At 36.1% G+C, this 23,093-nt stretch overlaps 1 protein-coding gene across 2 annotated transcripts in view; it reads right to left on the bottom strand.

The window, feature by feature from the left end:
• LOC141436409 (UNC93-like protein) overlaps positions 1–23,093 on the bottom strand; it is a 109,180-nt gene that overhangs the window by 20,574 nt on the left and 65,513 nt on the right. For both annotated transcript variants that reach the window (XM_074099379.1, XM_074099388.1), the window contains 2 exons: positions 953–1,640; positions 441–663 (listed from right to left, as the gene is read on the bottom strand). In XM_074099379.1, the coding sequence (XP_073955480.1) occupies positions 441–663; positions 953–1,619 (890 nt within the window). In that variant the 5' untranslated portion in view covers positions 1,620–1,640. The remainder of the gene's footprint in view (positions 1–440; positions 664–952; positions 1,641–23,093) is intronic.

The raw sequence follows: 23,093 nt of genomic DNA, 5'->3' as shown, positions 1-23,093 counted from the left end.
ACTTAACGTCTGCACATAACATAGTTGAGTTGAGTTTTAATGGAACAGTGGTTTCTAATATCAACGAAATCGTCCGTTCGTATACGTGAATTCAGACAACGCACCATCTTTATTGACGATCTCGTTCGAGTAAGAATAGGCAAGGTACGAATGCAGTAGGGCTCATGAGAAGGTATACCAACTCGCATCCCTGATAGTATCCCAGTTTTCATAGGAATTCCGATTGATTATCGTGGTCCTCACTGACGATACATTAAAAATAGCCTATTCCTTAGGACTATCGGGGTAAAAGTAGGCTATGCGTTATTTTAGATGTCCAGCCATCTACCTACCAATTTTCATCCAAATCCAGCCGTTTTAGCGTGAAGGAGTAACAAAAAACACATACATACTTACAAACTTTCGCATTTGTAATATTTAGTATTAGGGGTAGGACTTACCTAGAAAGTGGGTCGACCAGTAGAGCGACCATAAGCACGGCGACGACCACGCAGGCGAGATATATTGCGCTGATCTCGTAAATCTCACTATCCGGAGGCCGGTGCAAATTCTCGTTATCGTGGTGACCTCCGCCGATCATGCAGAAGTTGGCTCCGCAACTCGGTAGGATTTTACTGGTGTTGTCAGCTGTGCCGTTCGAACTGTGCTCGCCCGAAGAGAACACTGCAACAGAGACTTCTTTAAAGAATCGTGTATACACGAAAGCTCTATAGAGTTAGTTATGATAACGAAAGCACAGCCGCGAAAAAGTGTTGAAATTGGTGTCGGAACGTATTTTTTACGCGCCGACGACGCTCGTTAATGCGATTCAAATGAAATTCAGTTACCTTGCATTAGCTTTTCAGCTATTTACGGAGATGTAAATGCGAACACCTTCTATAAGTCTTCGAATTTTTGGTAATTGATTTACTGACAAGAAATTTTTATTCTTGCATGACGTAATCGAACTTACCCAAACTTGAGATCAGGTTTCCCCAAAGTTCAGCAGTTTGCCAAGCGAGGAAGAAGAAGCCGAAGAACCGCACGATGATGCCATCGACGGCTTGGTCGGTCAGCTTAGCGTACACGCTTCCGGCCTGCGTCAGGTACGTCGCCTTCGAGGTCCACATGGGAGCCGCCCCCAACCCGACCACCACGCCAGCGGGCACCAGCGTGTAGAACGCAGGATAAAACTGCGCGGCTATGTACGGCGCATAGCACATCATCGACAGACACAGGGTCCACTTCACAGTTAGCCTCTTTATTAAAAACGTGGGTACAAATATGCAGGACACGACGAGTGCCGCGTAAATGGAACTTAACGATACCGTGCCTAGGCCATCTTTGGCGTTTATGGACGATTGCAGGTTGGCGGTCCCCTGGAACGCCGTGAATTGTACCATGAATGCGGCGCTGACTGCGGCTACGTTCTTTAATATTCTCCATTTTTCGTTTCTGGAGAGTTTCACTTTGCCGGTGGGGTAGTTTTCGTCTTCGATGGGTAGTGGGGGCGGTTTTACGATGTCGTCGGAGTCTTTGTCATGCTGGTAGCCGTCGTTCTTGAAGCCCGTCTTGAGCGTGTATACAGAATCCTTGTCTGGACGCTCATCTTCACGTCCTCCTCCGTGCGTGGCAGTCATAACGTGTTATCGCTTGCAGTCCTGAAAAAAAAAACGTAATTAGATGATTCATTTTACTTCTGTGAAATTATACAACACAGAGAAAACAACATTAAATATAATCAATGATTTGTAGAGTTACTTTTTGCGATACTTCCTACAATAATAGGTATCACAAAATTGAGATATGTGACGTGCTCTTATGAGCATAGCTCTACAGTTTTGCAGTCATGAGCAAATCAGCCAACTTATTTTATGCCGTCGCGAGCATCGCCAGTAGTGGCTGCTGCCTTGACTTTTAGGATGAGGTTATGAGTATGGTTTATTATTGTTTGCCAAAAGAACACATAAGTTGGTTACTGATGAGCGATGGATTGACAATCGCAATTAGTTTCGCGCCGAACTACAATGGGCTACAACGGCTGAGCACACACGACACCATTGTACTTTGAATCAAGCATAACGTTTCATCATGGCATAATACGAGTATCACGTTCAAAATTGAATGATGGTTGCAAATGGTTGCAAACATGTAAATCAAAATGGAGCAAATTATTTTACGAATTTGGAACTTTTGAGTAATTTGGTAAAGAATCGTTTTTACAGATTGTTTCTTTTCGTCTTTCTTTTGTTTTGAAACTGAAGATTTTACAACAGTACAGTCGAGTTTATTTACATGGGTACACTTACGCTATCCAAAATATTTGAACACGCCCTTAAACCTCTAACAATAGTGTCGTGTTCAGAAATTTTTGATAGCGTAAGTGTGCACATGTAAATGAACTCGACTGTACCTATTGTGACAACGGTAGGGCTTCTTCATAACCTTATCACCATTTATTGCTAAGGAAGAAAAGTAGAACTAAATACGGTTATGGTAAGGCAATAATTAATATTTTAGTGGTTCATCAAGTTGGATATGTCCTATGAAAGATGGCCGCTGTTTAGATACCTAATGTTGAGTATCGATTGTTCCACAGGCGGAGGTGTGATTCGGGTTTACAAACAGATTTCTTGTTTCCTGACAGTGTAAGCATTGAAAATTGAAACTGGACCATTACTGGATATATCTACATCTATACTATCGACAGAGAGCTTGATGATATGATATGACATGTAACTTAAGAAAAAATGATTAATATGTGTAATTTGCGTGATTAGGACCAGTCGCGTTTACTGTTGAGGAGTATATACTTGGGGCAGCTGAACTCTTTCAAGAAGAGAAAAGGAGGATAATAAATATCTTGGGACAAATTACACCAAGCCCAAAACTAAAAGAATGGATGAATTATCTTTGAAATACTTGAAAGAACCAGCGGTCCTTTAAGGAGAGAAAACTGTTTAAAGAGTACAGTCGAAGTTGTGCTTAGGCGGGAGTTTGAAAGTATTGAAGTGAGATCAGAACGTGATAACGACGCTGGCATATGCATCGAAGTAATCATCGGGAGCTCATTAAAGGAAATTACGATTTAGGTGTATCCCGTAGAAAATAGATTATATAAGGTGCTAACAAACTAGGTACCAAGATTTTTACAGCTAATAGTACTCGTGTCTGAGACTTAAGAGTATACTTAAGTGTAAAATATTTCAAAGCTTATGTTATTTTCTGGATATAACTAGAGAATCAAATTTTCTGCGTAAAAATACCCTGTTATTGAGATAAATAGTCATTGATTAAAACGGGCTCGAAAACTCACTTTCCCGAAAAGTACACTTTCTCTAAACAAGCACTTTCCGCTCAATGTACACTCCAAAAAGATACACTTTCCGCGCACACATTTGGTTAATGTATGTACATTATTCACGCCGACATAATGGTACAAAACTACAAAAAAAATAATTGTGGGTACGCCATAATACAAAGTGGGGTTACATTTTTTTTTCGCTCCAACCCTTCGGTATGGGGCTTCTTCGAATAGGTCATGTAAAAATGGTAGGGGCTTCTAATACTATTTTTTGATAAAATCAACTGTTTCCGAAATAATCGCTTGGAAAGTTTGCGTCAAAGCATATATGTTTGCGTCAACCCCCCTTCTAACTTTTGAACCTATTGTGAAGGTTGGGCAACTACCTTACACTAAGCATGGCTTGACATGCGCTTGCCTGGCTTTATTCAATTTAGAGATTTATGAATACTAAAGATTGTTAATAATTTGATAATTTGAAAAAGTGCACCTTCTGAGAAAATGTATCTCCTGAGAAGGTGGTCTATCTGAGAAAATGCACTTTTTAAAAAAGTGCACCTGAGAAAATGCACTATTTGAGAAAGTGTACCTTTTGGGAAGTGCATTTTTAGAGACAGTGTACGTTCCGAGAAAGTGATCCTTCTGAATAAGTGTGCTTTTAGAAAAAGTGTACGTTTCGGGAAGTGAGTTTAAAACTTCTTTGACTCACTTGACTGTCACAAGTAACTGGCCGCTTCACTTAGATAAACAAATGGAAAAGTCACATAATGCTTACACTCCGTGAGCTCTTAAAAAAACCTTCGGATTTTAGAAGCATGCTTCGGGTATTGACGATGACACGCGATCGTGATATGTGGTTTTGTTATCAACTTGCAAACTTTTCAAAGTTATCTAAATAATAACCATCAGTACAAATAAACCTTACTGTAATAATATTACGCTTCTTTATCTTTTTCTAATTTTAACACAATATGACTTTTTGTCATGATACAAATAAAACAAAATCAGCATTTTCGAATTCTTTCATTGTTAATTTAAATAGAGAACACCCCGCCTTAACACACTACTTTTATTTGGAAGTATATAGAGCTGTTGTTATACTGTATCTACTACTTCTCTTGATGTCAAAATGAATTTTTTTGGTCTGCTTTCGTTTAATATTTTTTTAATGTACTTTTCGAAATCCCCATTGATTCTATAACTCGATCTTGAACCTTATTAAAATATTTACGATCAACACTTTATTTAAAACTTTCAGCTTCTTTACAAAATGTTTATTATATGCATTATAAATAATTTCCCGTGATTGGCTATTTACAAAAATATCCTGTTTAAGTTGACTCCCCGTGGAAATCAATTTCCGAAAAATAACAAACTTAATAAATAAGTAAGTGGTGTTTTTAACTGCTCTATATAAATCAATGAAAACACAACGAGTGCACTCTTCGCGTGATGGATTGCTACTAAGTCAAAAAGAGAATTGTCATTTTCTACTACACGAATCCATCCGATTTCCCTCGAAACCCGAAGGTTTTTCTAAGAGCTCAAGGATTGTACATGCTTACTAATAGTTTCCCGCCAATCGTTGACGCTTATGACAAACGACGGGTTCATTTGACAGAAAGTGTTAAATATCTTGTCACTTAAATGCACTGACTGATAGTATTTATGCGGAATGACAATGTATTTATTTTGCTCAGGAAATTAAAACAAAAATATCGTACCTATAAAAAGTTTTCTAAATTTTTATTTAAAGTTAGCATCCCATGAAATATTGGTACCTACTTACCTTGTATAATATTAGATACGTCTATGTTTAGCGCAGCAGGACGGAAAGACGGACACAATAAGAATCGTTATTTAGAGTTACATGAACATGATGAAAGTTTTAAAAATAGCAATGTTATTAGTTTATTAGGAAGTATAGAGGCAAATATTGAAAATTAGTTACAGATCGACCTTCTACCGATGACGACAATGCGATGTATCAGTATTATTCAGTATTCATTTAATATTTGAACAGTATTTGAACTAAACAACTTGTTTCTGTCACATATCTATCACTACATATCACACATTGTTTGTCACATTTATTTATGTTACGTAAAGTTACATATTTTACGAAGCATACAACTGGCGCGCTTAGTTCATGAGTCACAGCATCGAATATATAATGAAAGGTGGAAAAATCAAATAGATATTAACAAATTTAATGAATATTCCAGTTTTATCCGTTTTAATTTACAGAACTGTTGTTTCCAGTAGTAGGAAGTATAGAGGCTGCGATGGAAATATGCAGGTGGTAGGACCTTGTGCAAGGTCCGCCCGGAAAGCTACCACCATCTTGCTCGCTAATCCTGCCGTGAAATAGCAGTGCTTGCACTGTTGTGTTTCGGCGTGGAGAGTAAGACAGCCGGTGATATTACTGGCACTTGAGGTATCCCATTTTAAACCTCTAGGTTGGCAACGCATCTGCAATCCCCCTGGTGTTGCAGGTATCTATGGGCGGTGTTAATCTCTTACCATCAGGAGACCCACTTGGTCGCTTGCCATCCAGGCGAATAAAAAAAAACACTATTTTAGTTCCGTTTGAATAGATACGACAATAATATTTTTGTAAGGCATTAAAAAATTTCTGACACATTTTTGCGACTCTTTATTAGGTTAAATAACATTGTCTAGAACAGAACCAACGTCAGCGAATTGTTATTCATGTAATTCATAAACGACTATATTCTTTAAGCCTTTTGTTTAGTATCGTTGTCATTGGAAATAGCAGATATCTACATATATATAGTATTTTGTCACGGTACGGCTGACCGCCGGACGGGGACTATTTTATATTTTGTTTAAAAAATATTGCAAATTTATACGCAGAGATAAATTACACAATCATACAAGGCTTTGTATACTTATTGAAATAATGTTAAACTATTCTAATCCACCAAATCAGCTCGTTTGTGGTGCGCGTGCCGCGGCTGCTGATGGGGACCATCGCGAGTGCTGCCTTCTGGCCGAAAGACGTCGTGTTCCGGCGGTACCGGGGCACCATGCCGCAGATGAATGCGACGTCGGGGACGGTGACTCAACGGGGTCACGCCGTTTTGTCACCAAATTAGTTTTTAATATTATTGATTATTAATATTATGTATGTTAGTCTGTAAGGTATTTATTGTATGGGCCAAGTTGCCCGAAATAAATGAATTTATTTTTTATTATTATTTATTATTAAATCCGTTAGATTGTAATTTCTTAATCATAATTAAGATAAGAATAGTACTCGTAATTCATTGAGGAATATTCCTAGCTGGACTAGCATAGCCTAAAATCGGTGAGGCTATATTGAAAGGAAATATACCAGCAGATATCGACCGTGTTCTGAAATAATTTATTATTCGTATAGCAATTGACGAGGCATTAAGTAATGTAGGTTCTATTCCGAAACAATACGTGCCGAAAGTGCAGACGTGTCCGTTCGGAGAGTCCAGCGCAATCTAGCTGACTTGTATCTGAGATCATTTCGACAGCTCTAGAATGTTTTTCTATTACTTACCTACATACTTTATTACTTTTGCGTATTGATTATTATTTACGGTTAAAAAATAATTACCAGAGAAGACAACGTTACTTTGAAACCTCCCTATACTTAATCTTAATCTAGTAGTAAAAAACTTACTTATCCTCTGATAAAAGAATATTTTTTTCTTATATATTTATCTTTAGTCTTACAGAGTGAATTTTAAGCATCATGTCGTCAATCAGTGATTTGATTAGGTAGTATTTCAAAGCCCCTGTCGAGACCTGCTCAGTCACTTAAGTACCTTCTAATACTATTTTATTAAAGCTCTAATATCACAAAACACATTAAGTTGGTTTATTTACTGACCAATATTATACCACATCCACAGGCCATGCAAAAAATATAAATTCGTCAATGTAACTTCCTTATTAAATTCCTGATTACAATAGTAGAACTTATAAGCAGGTGGTTAAGATTTAAATTATCGTGAAAGGATACCGTGCGTCGGTGACGATGTCGAAACTAGCTTGTATTCCGATCGGGTAGACGCCCAAATTATTGGCCGAGCTAAGTGTACCATTGTGAAATTAATGTATTAATTAATTATTTACATCTTAATAGCCGATTTACTGGTACCTGAGACCACTGAGCGAAGGTATTGTAATGCAAGACAGACTGAATGTTGCGCTCTTAGAACTCTTAAAAGGCAGACAATGTAGCACGGAAGTGTATCGGAACATTCAGAACCCCATTTTGGACATTTTGGAAAGATATTGGTGCTTATGTGCTGTAAATGCTAACTTCCATATGTATTTAAAGCTGTGAAAAGTGTGAATATCGTGACAATAAAAAATACACGGCTCTTTAAACTTGTTAAGAAAATATAATAGTCGCGTCGGGTTTCGTACCGGTTTCTTCTCAACAGACTTTGTTTTTGTGTGAGCTTTATCGACGTTTATAAATAGGTTCTTGTTGCCTATACTGAATAAAGTTATTTCGACTTTGACTTTGTTATACCTGTGGTTATACTGTATTCTTAAAACATAAAGTAAATTTTTAATGTGCTCGCAACTAAAAGCAGTTTTGGTCTTTAATAGACTTCGTAGTAAAGCAAAAAAAAAAAGTGAAAATCAGTGAGGACGTTACCACTGAAATTAACATGATATTCTACTCTCGATGAGATAGCAAAAAAATCTGTATATTATTAAATCGTATTGTTGGGCGTTGTAACGCATTACTAAATAAGTTGTCCGTCAAAAATAGGCTCGCTGTCCTCGGGCTGAAATCAAAGCGAGGCAAAAATAAAGAGCTATATTTTTGCTAGAATTATTCGAGCTATTTACCCATCCCACTCAATAATTTAATTTGACGGATAAATGTGATGCCGTCTTCGTCATTCGAACAAAACAAACCGAGACGGTAACACATTTATCCGTCAGATAAATTTAATCAATGGATGGTGAAACAGGGGGTACATCTTGTATTTTAAAATGTAGTCCAAAAGTTGCCACATTTACGCAATTTATGTAACTAGTAATTAAGTTTACAGATGTGCAAGTTGCGGAAAGTCTCCAAAAATATAGAAAAGTTTTCGGAAATTTCTGGAAATTTTCACAAGATGTAAGTGTAGGATATTTAAGAAACGGAAAGTTTCAATCCCCATACAAAATTGTGAGAAGTTTCCGAAATTCTATCTGTACGAAAAATTCCGCAAATTTCCTTTGGCACATCTGTAATTATAATTAAGGTGACTACAGGTGTCATGTCAACTTCTATTGAGTATTAGCGTGTGGAGCATTCGGACGTTTACCTTATCAGGAGATCAATTTATTTTTGAATTGAATAATGTAATAATTGATGACATAAATCACTAACTCAAGTAGCTTGGTTTAATAAGTAATGGATTAACAAGTTCTCTACCGGGGTAGAACTTGTTCGATGTTGAATGTTGACATGTAGGTAGATATACATCTAGCGAGAAAATCAACCATGAAAACTGGTACGCGATTCAGTTTCTTCAATTGTTACTGTTACTTAGCAATGATTAATCTAAGCTATTTATTTCTTATCACGTGCCGAAATGGCAAGTTTAATAAAGATTCATCGATTTATCTTCGATAATGACGACCTTCCGTATACATTTTCATCCCCTATTTCATCCCCCCACAGGTCGAATTTTCAAAACAGCTCAAACAGATATCAATTTATTTCTTATTAAGTGCCTAAATGCCAAGTTTCATGGTTTTATCTTCGACAGTGGCGAACTTCCACCATATAAACTTTCATCCCCTATTTCAACCCCTTAAAGCCTTTTTTTTCGCGATAAAAGATAGCCTATGTTCTTTACCAAGGCCTATTCTATCTCTGTACCAAATTTCATCAAAATCGGTTCAGCGGTTTAGGCGTGAAAGCGTAACAGACAGACAGACAGACAGAGTTACTTTCGCATTTATAGTATAAATATAGTAAAATATAGTAATATAGTATAGTATGGTAAGTATGGTAATATAGTAAATACATACAAGGCGATCAAAATTATATTTATAATATAATATATTAGTATGGATAGTATGGAAGTATGGATTAGTATAATACATACGACTATGTGGTTATACTTTAATATGACGTTCACATACAAATACTAATGTAATGAGTGCCATTGTCATGTCACTGAAAACTGCTTCGTAATGTTCCGTAGAACAAATTGATTCGTGACCCTTTGTGGAACCTTTTCACAGAAAATAGCGTAGTTACAACCTATTGCCTGACAAGAAAGACGTTATGACATTTATTGCGAGAACGTTCTAATGTGGCGCAGGAAAGTTCAATTTTGCGTTAATTTGCAATGCGGCAAGGCAATTTGAAGTAAAGGCAAATGATGAGAATGGGAGGTTCTCGACTATATTTGTGGTAGTTCACAAATAGACATGACAGTTGAATGTCTTTGTTTAGTCACACGCAATAATGGGTCAATCACGGGTCGATTTTATGTAAAAAAAATCGGTAAGGACCAAGTAGGGACAAAGCACTTGAAAATCTTTGATACGCCCTAACGGCTTTATGAATACTAGCGTTAGATATTTTTAAGACAAAATGGTCTCCATAATTTACTGTTAACAAGTATTCAAAATATTATACACTTACCTAGAATATGTTAAATGTTAATGAATTTAACAAATCAGACTTGTACACCTTAGTGGGGAGTCAACGTTGATGGTTGACAGTAAGTGCAAGTACCTCCCATGAACTGTCATTATCACTAAGCAGAACTTATGGCTAAGCAAATAAATTATCAGCTATAAAAAATACAATGGTCATAAGGATCGCTAGGAGTGCTGAACGTCTAGAAATAAGACAGGTATATTTTTATCGCTATAAAATGATGCGATAGTAAACGTTGCAAGCAGCCGAAGGCTAGCTATCCTACTCTTTAATTTCATATGAAAAGTCAGCTGAAAGGCTATAAGTGTAGTATTATAAAGCATATATGTACGAAGGCATAAATAAGCTTTTGTAATGCGGTTATGTTTGGGCACTGTGCATTTTTCCGGGTTAAAAAGTAGCCTATGTCACTCTCTGGTCCATAAACTATCTGTATGCCAAAAGTCACGTCGATCCGTCGCTCCGTTTCGAAGTGATAGATGGTCTTAGTGCTTCACCGGCCGCTGCCACAGAACACTCGCACGCTGTAGCCCTACAGGGTTCACAGTTGTTTGTGACCCTACAGGGTCATAGTTGTTTGTAACCCTGCAGAGCAGAGTCACAGTTCTTCCTAACCACTCCTCCTCACTTTGCTTTTCGTCGTAACGTAGACCTTTATAAAATGAGAATGAGGCTCACCCTTAACGCATTTATACATTTCGTTCTGCCGTGGTTACACTTGAAAATCGAGCTGTATAAACCTACCGTAATTTATTTATACAATCAATTAAAATATTACTAACAATAGCTGCGTATATGAAGTTTAGTTCCCACGGTGGTAATACTTTACTTCCTGTTCGTCCCTGTCATTGCTGCTGTGATTAACTGGCCAAGGTCCGCGAAAATTGCGCCACGGTGTTCGAAACCGAATTATTTTAGAGTTCTATAAATAAATTTAGAGTTCGATAAATAAATGTAAAGTTCATTAAATACATGAGCGATTATAAAAGCTATCAATTGGAGGCGAAAGTTGATGGTAAAGTTATGGCATGTTTAATTGTTTAGTTTGTCGTCTCTATTTTGTATACTTTTGATACAGGTGGTTTTGTATAAATAAGTTGCGGAGATCAATATCAGCGATCTAAGTTCTAGTGCTGGTCATTGTCCCAATGGTTGCCATTTTAAACTAATGTCATGAGCAATAGAGGTAACAGCACATGCATGTCATTAGCATGTGGAGCATTAGGACATTTACCTTATTACTTTATTTTTTTTACCTGGCAACACAGGTATGTGTTGATGATAGTTACATATAAGAAACAGGATAAAAAATGCAAAAGGAGTAACACTCAAACAACATGAGAATAAAACGCTATAGACTTGAGTAAGTATAAACTACCTAAACACAACAAAAACGTGGTGTCTTTCTATCCTATCGTAAAATTATTTTTCATCACACTTGCTTGTAAACAGTGTCGTAACATGCAGGCTACCTTGGTTGCAACCCCCCAAATAAAACCCTCGACCTTAATGTGCTTGTCATAAAACCCGTGGTCGGTAAATGAGTCATTGCCTGTACTAATTTTCATGCCATGAAGCCCAAGGTCGGTAAATGAGTTTGTTACTGCATGGCGCGCTGCTGCTCCGTGCGCGCGCTGCACACGCACATGCACATGCTGCGTAGGGGGGAGCTGGCGCTGCCAAGAGCACAATCAGCGGTATCGGCAATTTTTGAAAAAATAATAGTTTTTCTTTTACAAGTATACAATTTTACTCGCAAATGTGATGAAAAACATTGTATGTCGCACGGGCGGTACTAGAATTACGAACATCGACTCATTAAAGCCCTCAGTCTTCGACTTCGGGCTTCTAATAGACTCTCGTTAGTAATTCCTTATTTACCGCCCTTAAGACAATGTACTATTCTAGTAAAATGTAACCATTATTGTATGAATCGCGGCAATCACTGCACAATGACAGCATCCGGTGCTAACGATCCTGCGTCGAGTTTTCAAGCGATTTCAGCGCGAAGTCGCGCGTTAGAAAAAAGGTCGAGTGCAACACGTATTGTCAAGTTTAGACCAAACTACTTAGCGGCCCGCTTTGCTCTCTACATTGAAAATAAGGTTGCGTTTTGTATGTTTCTAGAAAGGATTATTGTGGTTTGTTAATAACAGTTTTTTGGAACAGGTGGAGGTATTCATTAGCAGATTTTACAAAGAGACGTAAACACGTCTCTTTGTCGTCACGAAAACTAAGCAGTTTTCGTGGAAATGGATTCCGTTTGACTGTGTAACGGGCCTTGTTAATTTATCTATTAACTTGAAGGTTACTGTACCTATGTATATTAAAATAGAAGTTTACTCGCTGGTTTCGTCTTTGTGTACCCTACGCGTGCTAAATATTCAGGATAATTAAATAACTGTAAACCTGAAAGAAGTTTGCTCAGAGTCGAGATTAGAATCGATTATTTAATACTGTAAATCATGGTGAGTTGAGTGTGTTTTTCTAAATATCTTTTTTACTGTGTCCAGTCTAAAAGCTACGAATGCAACAAGCCAGTTTAATGTTTTAACGAGCTTGCATACCTACTATTTGTTTTTTTTAATACTTGCCGTTTTATGTCACTTTGATATCGTCACTACTTAAAAAAAAACTCGTATCTCAAAATGGATAACTTTTCCGAGTGACTTTATTTGACCCAATGGTCAAGGTTCAATTTTGTTGACGTATATTGATTTGAGATACGAGATTTTTTCAAAGTAGTGACGATAATATGTTTCTAAAAACAAGGAAGTTCGACTAACAAGCACAAATTAAGAGTCCAGAGTTAGAAATCAAGTAGCGAGAGAGAGAGAAAGAGAGAGAGAGAATATTTTTGGAAATTATTGAGGTAGGTATTCGAAAATAAATTAAATAACCTAACCATAAAAAAAACATTTTTAATACAAGCTTTTTTGCTGACTGTACTTTTTGTTGACTGTACTTGCATTGTCACCCAAACTACATTTGCATATCGATTTCAAGTCGATGCTATTAACCGTTGAAGAGTTCCGTCCTGCGGAGACGATCCTGGCTGGACTACCAGGATGTCACTACTAGATTATTGTTTTGTCACATGAGTATGACAAATTTCTAGTCAATTCGACTACTGGACGCTGGTCGAATTTTACTTGCAAGATTTGACTACAGACAGACAGACAGACAGAAAACGGGACAGGTGAAACTAAATAAAAGCTTGTAATAATTAACTTCAAATGAAAAATACTGTTGGGGTACCTGTTTGAAGTTTTGAGTAAGTATCTATATCTATATAATTATATTTATCCGTTGCTTAGTACCTATAACACAAGCTTGGCTAAGCTTACTTTCGGACTAGGTCAATTGGTGTGAATTGTCCCGTGATATTATTATTATTATAGTACCTTTATTAATTTACACTTTGTATGTCTGTGGGTTGGTAAGGGGGCCTGTGGTAATTTCTCCTCAAAATTGGCAAATTTTTGTGTAAATGTGTGAAAACATGTGAATATATGCCTCGTCTATAAGCATCTTCAAATACTTACCCACCATTTGAAAATATCAAACCTGTTCAAAAATATGTCTGTGTCTTCAAAAGCAAATTTGAAAGCGACATTTAGAGACAAACGACTGTTCAACACGCGTTTATGCCGGGGGCTATTAGATGTACAACTATAGCTTCTATAGAATCGCATTTCGAAAACAAAAGTTGATTTATTCGCGCATTTATAAGTTTGAAAGCCTCGATTTTAAATCCTTACTTATGCAATTTAGGTTTCTGGGGTGTCTTGACATGTGGATGAGTTATGCGATGTATTCGAGATAATCTGGGGTCGACGGGTCACGGCGTCGGCGCGAACGCATCGTGCATAAATCAAAGAATAATATTATTATTTTTGATAGAATATTTGTGGGCAAGCCACAGAATTTATTAAGGAGCTTTAAGGAAATAAAATGTTAAATAAAAGCGTTTATGACGGCGTACGACTTATATGCTGAAAAATATTGACGACATGCTACCGAGTCATCTAGTCATTGTAAACTTGGTGATTGGTGATTCAGGTGAAATTTTACACAAAGGTAGACCGTGACCGGTACTAGTACTGGAACATAGTGCGATTAATGAACGGCCTGTAATTGCCGAACCGAAATAAACGCCCCTGCAGGGCTACTACGAAACTCGAAACTCGAAGTTCGTATCGTACCGTCCCTCTCGCTCTCGTATTAAATAGTATATGAAGTCGCAGAAAAACATGTTTCAGTGTTAGCACTACATACGCGTCAAAAAAGTTTTGGGATAGGTGTACTCATTATCCATTTATCCTTAGAATTTGTCTAGAAATTCTAAGGATAAAAAATATCTCTAGGCACTTTTGATGAGTGTATTTTGAGTCTTAAGCTCTACCGATGTTAAAGTTCCCGTTGGCAAAGAAAAGCGCTAAGCAACAAGCCACCAGAATTTAGGCAAGCACCTTCATAATATGAAGAACACCCGAATGTGTAGGAACACAAACGTTCTGAGAGGGAACGGAAAATCCTTGCGAGAAAACTTGATAACCATATAAATATGTTATCAAGTTTCCTTGCAAGGATTTTCCGCTCCCGCTCAGAACGTTTGTGTTCCCACACATTCGGTGTCGCCTGCGCCGGTGCGTCATTGTTATCCACCATTGTCCCGCGGCCTTGCACACCAATTAATAGCAAACTACCTAATGTACTATAATAACCCTTTATTTCCGGATAGAATGACATTTCTGACGGTGATGCTTTATCTAAACTTAATTGAGCGTAGGTTTCAAAGTCAGTTATTTGCATAAAGAATGAGTGAAAACTGAAAGCAATTGGCAGCTCAGCCTGTATGCCAAATCGCAAATTTTTGGTTTTTAGCTACGCTCACTTAGCTCCCATGGGAGCCTTTTACATAGTCTTTGGTGTACTACACATAGAGTTAAATTGATAAATTAAATCGATATTCTACACTAAAATTTTCTCATGTCTAGCAACACTTTTATGTATAAAATTAGTTGGGGAAGCTGTTGTACCCCGGACAGTTTTTTCTTTTTAGATTTTAACATCGATATTAAAATATCTAAAGATACGTACATCATTAGGCTATGTTATTCGATAAAAAACTGAGCGATTCGTTTATTAATTTTGAAACGGTAGGCTCACGAAAAAAAAGGGAAAAGTGTCCAAGGTACAACACCCCTGATGTACCTTGGACGTTCGAGGTTGTACCTTGGACACGTGATTTTTTGTCGAGAAAATATTTAATGTTTATATGTTTTACTTATTTATAAAATCAATGACTTATTTACTGGTTATTGGCACACAGCAGTTACCTTAGTTTTTGTTTAGACGCTGATTACATGATGAAATCGTATTTATCAAATGACTAAATTACTTAATTTTAAGTAAAATACCTTTCAGCATTTAGATTTGATCGGAACCAAATATATATATTTTTTACTATTAAATTTCATTGGCCAAGGTACAACGTATTTTTAGTGTCCTAGGTACAACGTAGCCAGATTTTAGGTAAAAATGCGTCCAAAAACGCACATCGATTATGGTTTAGGCCATATTATTGAAACAGCCCTATTATTCCGTAGCTAATGAACGTAACTTCAACATAGTTTATTGAATTTTATTACGAAAAATTAAAACATTAAATAAATAAGCTTCATTTAAAGTTCAAAAATGGTTCTTTTGTAAAAGGATTTTTATTTTCATGATACATGACACAGCTCATTTAGCGTTTGCGTTTCGTTACTAACTTTACTTCGATATTTCCCGCCGACGGTTCAAATGACATAGCACATGAAATTAAAATATTTAGACGACTGTCCGAGGTAAAACTATGTCCGAGGTACAACAGTTTCCCCTTCTGCTAATTTTGGAGCAGTTCTTAAATTGTAATGTTTGTGTGTGTGTGTGTACGTATTTCACAGTGAAAAGAACTAAAGTTTTTGCAGGGTAGCTATCAGAAATGATAGAGAGCTGAAGCTATATGACCAAATATGGCATTATAAAATCAATCATACTTTACCAAGTACATATGTATTTAAAAAAAAAAAGTTAATAGTAACATATTTTGTTGTGGCATTAAAGTTAAACTCGCACAGAAGTGTGAATTATCCGGGATTTATGTTGCCGAGGTTAGAATACAATGTACCTAATACTGCTTTTTAAATCAATTGTTAAAAATACCTCATTAAAGTACATCCACAGCGCAGAGGGGCTACTACGAAACTAGAAAATCGAAGTTCGTATCGCACCGTCCCTTTCACTCGCATATTAAATGACATAAGCCTCAGTGGGACGGCAACATACGAAGTTCGAGTTTTGCACTTCGTGGTATAGTGCCTGGTATAGCCTGGTATGGTGGTGAACATTAGAGATACCCACAACAATCTTGTATTGTAAAACTCTTTATTGTACGTAAAAAACACATGAAATTAACAGAAAATAAGAATAATAAGATGTACAAAGGCGAACTTATCCCTTAAGGGGATCTCTTCCAGTTAAACTTTAAATGATTGACAGGATATCAGAAACAAGAGTAGACACTACGAGTACAATGAAAAGATAAAGAACCGAAATTATAAATTAACTCAAACAGTGCATGCATGATCTTATTTATCTTCGTTATAATATTCGTCATACACGTCATAATTTTGCTTATATAACAAAACGGGCCGCCGTAAAGCCGGCTAGCTTTGTGTCGCGTCTAAACATTTACTTTATCATCATTGGCAATAATAATAATAATTTAACGATGGTGGAGCTATTTTAAGACGCAAATCCCTGGGAGCCACGCGGACTGGGTTGTTAATATCGTTTTATCTGTGGTTGGAGCTAAAGCCTAGGTTACACATGCAAGAAAATAGTGCCAGTTACATTATATTGCGGTGAGCGCAAGATCTCATGAAATTAGCTCTCTTTACGGCCTCGCTATGTAACGCAACTTGCGCGATTTACTGTATTAATGCAAGTTAAGGAATAAAAGTTATTAGTATGCATTATTTATCAAAAAATACGTAATTAAAATATCAGTCTATTCATGTGTAAAAAAGCGATAGATAATTAAGGGTGAAAAACTTAAGAAAATTACCTGGTGTAGTATTACCTCAGTACTTAGTGTACAGAATTGATACGGGATGTTAGTCATTTTTCAAATATGGTACGTCAACTTATTTATACTAAACACAAAAGAGCATAAGTAGGTAGTAAGTAGGTATTAGTTTATCTACGAAATCTTATTGAAATTCCTTCCTCTTTCCATTAGGTACGAGTATTTATGAACTTATCTATGTCAGTATACGTCATTAACGTCATTTTATTACGACATACCTACACATCGTAGATCCGTAAGTGAGACCTGTTTTTAATTAAGTACATGTATTTACATCTATTTTAATTGACTCTAAATTCGACGCGTACACTTATAAGCTTAGTTTAGTGACTTCAAATAAAAAAAAAACAGTATTAGGTACAAAACGACAACATTACAAGGCTAATATTTATTCGAATGTTATAATGAAATATTGTACTTAATTTTACACAGCTAAATTGTCTAGGTGATTTAAAAAAAATGATATGTTTTCAAAGTACTTCATTTGTTTTGCTAACTGCACCCAGTAGATATTTCTGCAGAAACAATTAAAATTGTTCGAGACAATACTGTGCTGTATATAGGCGATGGTAATGTCTTATAGCACGATCATACGGCTGTAATTGTCGATATGATAGTTAAGGACGGTCATCAATATTAACAGCAACCAGGACCAGAATAAGAATGATTAGAACTCTGAACCTTTAATGTACCTTAGCTTTAAAGAAAAAACTGATATAGCTCCTGAAAGATTAGGTTTTTCGTGGCAATAAGCATCAAGACAAGGACGAGGCGTAAGTGGAAAGGTAAAATCGCTAAAGCGCCATGTACCAAGGTGGCGCTTTAGCAATTTTACCTTTCTACTGAAGATATTAATTCTGTACTTGTTTTAGTAGGTATCAAAGCCTATGAGAGCAGTAACATAATGAAGTGTGTACAATAAAAGAAGACAAATAAGCATTCACAAGATGCTCCTTTATTGTATTTTAGCTGCTACAATATTTGACAGCGATGATCTTCTGTCACGGTACTTTAAAAACAGAACAAGTTAAAGACTTATATCAGTAGTGAAGTCTGTACAAAAAAAGAAGAATAGCATTCACAAGATGCTCCTTATTGTATTGTAGCTGCTACAATATTTGACAGCGATGATCTTCTGTCAAAGTACTTTAAAGACAGAACAAGTTAAAGACTTATATCAGTTAATTGACATCTTTGAGTGCGGCAATTCTGATTCCGATTAGGGCTGCTGTTTAGTTATGAATGGTGAACAGGTCAGGGCCTTTTAAGGTGCCGGCAGACACGAGAACCGCAGCTTAACGTAAAAAACTCACGTTCCTTGTCAATTGATTCTCGCACGCAACTGTCAAGTCACAAGTCGACCTTTGCCTTCGCGCTCGGGGTTAAGATGCGTAATTATGCCGCGAAAATATTTGTGCACTTGGCTAGTGAATTTGTAGAAAATGAAAGGTTAACTAACAAATACACGCAGTATAGAATACATTTCAATAAGTAATTTATTTTTATGATTTAAATTCGGGTTTAGTACCGCGTAAAAGTAGCTATAGGTACACTTTCGTACTTTGGCTGTGAAGCGACGTACTAAATGCTATGCAAGATTGTCAATGTGTCCACACGACAGAGTAAAAAAGTGATCCGCTACTTGTGATGCTGAATGTACCTTGATTTTAGAGAAGCTCAATATTTCGGCACAGTTGCGTGCGCCGTATAAATTTCAGGTATGCTCTCTAAAATCTAGGTAGGCGGAACAAAACCCGAATTTGAATCATAAAATTAGTAATAATCGCGATAGTCTAAAACGTTATTTGCTTATGCGTTAATTAAATGTCTTAAAAGCCACTTAAATGTATGTTCCATAATCTACAAATTATTTATTCATGTAGTTTTATGTACCTAGATACTAGCTGTTGCCCGCGACTCTGTCCGCGTAGAATTCGTTTATCGCTATCCCGCGGGAAATATGGTATTTTTTGAAATAAAAACTATCCTACATCCTTCCACGGGACTCAAACTATCTGTATATGTATATCTCTATACCTACTGGATTTCATCTAATTCGGTTCAGCGGTTCAGACGTGAAGAGGACAAGCAAACAAACAAACAGACGCTGACTTTCGCATTTTTATATTAGTGGGATTAAGTTTGTAGTAGGTTAGGTATATCAGTGTAGCCGAGTGTCACTGAAAATCAGCGCTGGGGTGACATAATATTTCTTATGACAATTATCACTTATATTTAATCATTTTGTGATGCACACATAAATCTCTATCGTGCGATTGTTAGTAAAATAGAAATACCTAGATCTTAATTGCCCTGAAAATCGGGGTTCTCGTTAATACGGTATTAAGTAATATTTATTTAGATGCTTCCATAATGGTCCATCTCCAGACGTCAGATATCAAAGAAAAACATAACGATCGTGTTTAAACTAACTGTCCAATTTACAGGCGGATGTTGTAGGTTACGGTTACTAAAAATACCTAACAATCAACTAAGTTAAAAGTTTAGTTACGCTGTATTGGTTAATTCCACTAAGGTAAGTAAATATGAGTCATATTTATTTTAATCTAATGCAGTGTTTTGATGAACTTTCACGATTACAGGTAAATTACTCACCCTCATATTCATAAACGCTTGTTAAGCTTGTATTTGTATATTATTAACTTAGTGTTTATACGAGTATGTCTATCTGTCATTTTGACGAATGCTTGTGTTCCACAGGTTAAAGCACGGATTCCGCTTTAACAACTTTGCAACTTTTTATGGAAAAGGATCTTGAATTTACAGTGCGCGAATTTTAAGTTTCAAATTAAAGGTCTCTACACACTACACCGTATTATATCACGATCGTAATAGGAACGCCTCATATAGACATTGCAAGTTTAAAGTTATCAATGACTTAGTCAATTGCAATGTTGTAAAAACAGGGTGCTTAGGCAGTTTAAGAAAAAAAAATGATGTAATGACGTAACCGCTCGGCGTCATTCTTTTTATTTTCCTTTGCGATGAGAACACTACGATTTATTGTTAACGTTTATTTACAAACAAGTTCGAATTCTTAATTCAGTGCCAACATTGTCCTTGATGTTGGTGCTAAATTTATAATTTGTAACCTTTTTTTCAACGTTGCAAAAAACGAAGTTTTATTTGCTCAGAAGCGTACAGACGCAAGTTCATGCGTGTACAGCTGGTGAAGCGAGATCATCAATTGTTCATAAGCCATATTAATCAGCGTGGAATCTAAAACGAGAAATAAGTTTTTCGCACAACGCAGCCCGCTAACTGTTAATCACAATTGCTGCACTGGAATTGTCCGGTTGGAGTCGGTACGAACCGACACGGTACGGTTAAACGGGTACGAATCGGTTCTGATAAAACTGAAGATATTAATCGTAAGCTGCTGGAGAGCTGTGATGAGCACGGGCCAAGCTTTACCCAGAAGGCCTAGTGGCAACATGCAGGTATAGGTACAGAAGTTTCTTTTACACTTTTTTCTGTGCCGCATTGTTTGTTGACTTTGTACAATTCCTCATTTCTCTTGCTTCGGTACAACTGTTTTATGTGGACAAGATAAGGTAATAAATCCTTTAGATAGACATTTTGCAGTTTTCTTTATCGGTCAGACAGGTAGCAAAAATGTATTTTAGGCTCATTATCCTAGCTCGATGAACATTTTAACAAACACTACCTTCCATTGTAGAGCTTTATACCGGGTATTATATTTAGATAACGATATTCATTTATTACTATTATACACAAAGAAAGAAAAGAAGAAAAAGTGTTATATGTAATGTTAAATGTAAAGTAACTACATTCGTATAGATTTTAGACAGATCTCCGAACTCCTATGTAAATTTTGGAACAAGAAAACGGCTTGTATGTTTTGCGGTAATGACTAAACTTAAGAGTATATTGGCCGTATAATAAACACATGTAAAATGTATTTTTTTCTTATATTTATAAATAAATAAATGTATATCAGTATTATACATATGTAAATAATGAAATATTATTAAAACGCAATTATAAATTAAAACACAAGATCATTCTTATGAAATGCATTTGATGGCCATACTTATATTTAAAACCTGATGGCTTCATGTCAATTAAACTTATCGTCTAAGATAAATGGATACCCAATTATCTACTAATAAAACTACTGATGTTTTGGTTTTTACGTGTTTGTCTTCGCGTGCGCAATCTTTTTATTGCAGGTAATATATGGTAGGCAAGGCAACTGCTGGCGCTTACGTCATTTTTCATTATGAGTTACAAAAATAATAAAAACATCCACTGAGGGCTCCGTACAAATTTGTAGGTATAATTACTAGCATTTTTTTTAATCAAATTTATGTTTTTGGCACAAATTTTGTTCTTTTTCACGGCTGCGGTTCAAAGTTGAGTGAGTAGATAATTACTTATGTTGGCACATTAGAAAAGTTTAATTTAGGACCTGTGCCATCATCGCCTTTCGCGGAAAGAAAAAATAGGGATGTGGACGATTTAAAAAGTTGCAAGTTGCAAAGCTCAAGCCCTGGATGCTTAGAGTTTGGATTTACTAAATTTGACTTTATTAGAAGGACTCCTAAACGTCGGGTTCATATCATTAACGCTTTAATTTATTTTTTAACTACTACGAATATATAGTACAAATGTATGTAGGTAAGTAAGTTTTGCGCGTTTTAGTTATTTTTGTAGCGTTTTTTATTTATAAACAAAAATAATAAGTTAGGCACGTAAAAAAATTACACGTTATATAAATATTTACGCCAAAATTCAGTTGGAAACGATAATTATCACACTTAATCATGCTAAAGTACCAACGTGGTACTGTAACATTAACAAATACTTGAATCAGGTTCTCGTTTCGGATCTCGAACTGCAGGTTGGTTGCGCGCGCGCCGTTTTCCTCATTCCTACAACGGTAACGAAACTCTCATATTAAACTCGTTTAAACAGCTTTAAGTAATAATGACCCTCAAGGTCGGTTAAAGCTGCGTTCGAAAAAAGCTCCGCATACGATCAGGTTCTCAATTCTGGTTCCTAAATGACAGAAGCCTTAAAAAAGCTGAAGATGGAACCCGCGATGCCTGTTTTTTAAACGGCCAAATTTTAATTGCAAAGCTGAAGGCAGTTCTTTGTACGCAAATGTAAAGTGCATTGTTTATTCTTGAGGTGTTTCATAAATTACGTAACACGAATTTTGGGAATTTTTGAACTGCAAGGATTTTATTGTTTGGTTCAAATCATTGTATGTCCCCCCTCCTTGATTTTCTGACGGTCCTATTTTAAGAAATGCTCCTTTTAGTGTAGAATCTATGACGCTTTTAAATACACGTAGTGATATGTAATTAGAGTACGTGTGGGTTTCGACGATAATTTATTAATTATAATTAATACAATTTTATTAAGTAATATTTTATAAATAACTATTACTTATAAATTTCACTAACGCATATTACTAATGCAAAATATTTTAAGCTACAAATTAATAAATTTTACTGTTCTTTTTCGCGCGCACTGCGCACACAACTTTGCGCGTCATTATAGATGAAAACCGACACCTTTTTAGAATAAGTTAGACATCACCTGTCAATTTATCTATGAATAACTAAATTATAATGAATTTCCATTGCGATTTATCTCTACATATTTATTCACGTGCCTACGTTATAATTTAATATATGGCTATACGGATGTAAATGAAATATAACATGCCCCAACAAAGTCTAATCGATGTTGACATCTCAATACAATTAGTATAAAAAGTTGTCGCGGAAGTAAATATATGTATAAATAGCGTATACAAACATATTGCGTAATACATAGTACTTATACATATGTATACTCGTAGGAGATTTTCTTTTGTTTTATTCACAGTACATAAAGGTTCGCGTTAGGTTTTCCTGTTTAAACTGTACAGTTCTTTGAAAATATAGGTATTAATATGCATTTAGCCTTAGTATATGCATAGTTGCAAAGAAGCGAGATAA

The sequence above is a fragment of the Choristoneura fumiferana genome, chromosome Z (genome assembly GCF_025370935.1).
Source record: "Choristoneura fumiferana chromosome Z, NRCan_CFum_1, whole genome shotgun sequence".
NCBI classification, from domain to species: domain Eukaryota; kingdom Metazoa; phylum Arthropoda; class Insecta; order Lepidoptera; family Tortricidae; genus Choristoneura; species Choristoneura fumiferana.
This window is presented reverse-complemented; position numbering and strand designations above follow the sequence as displayed.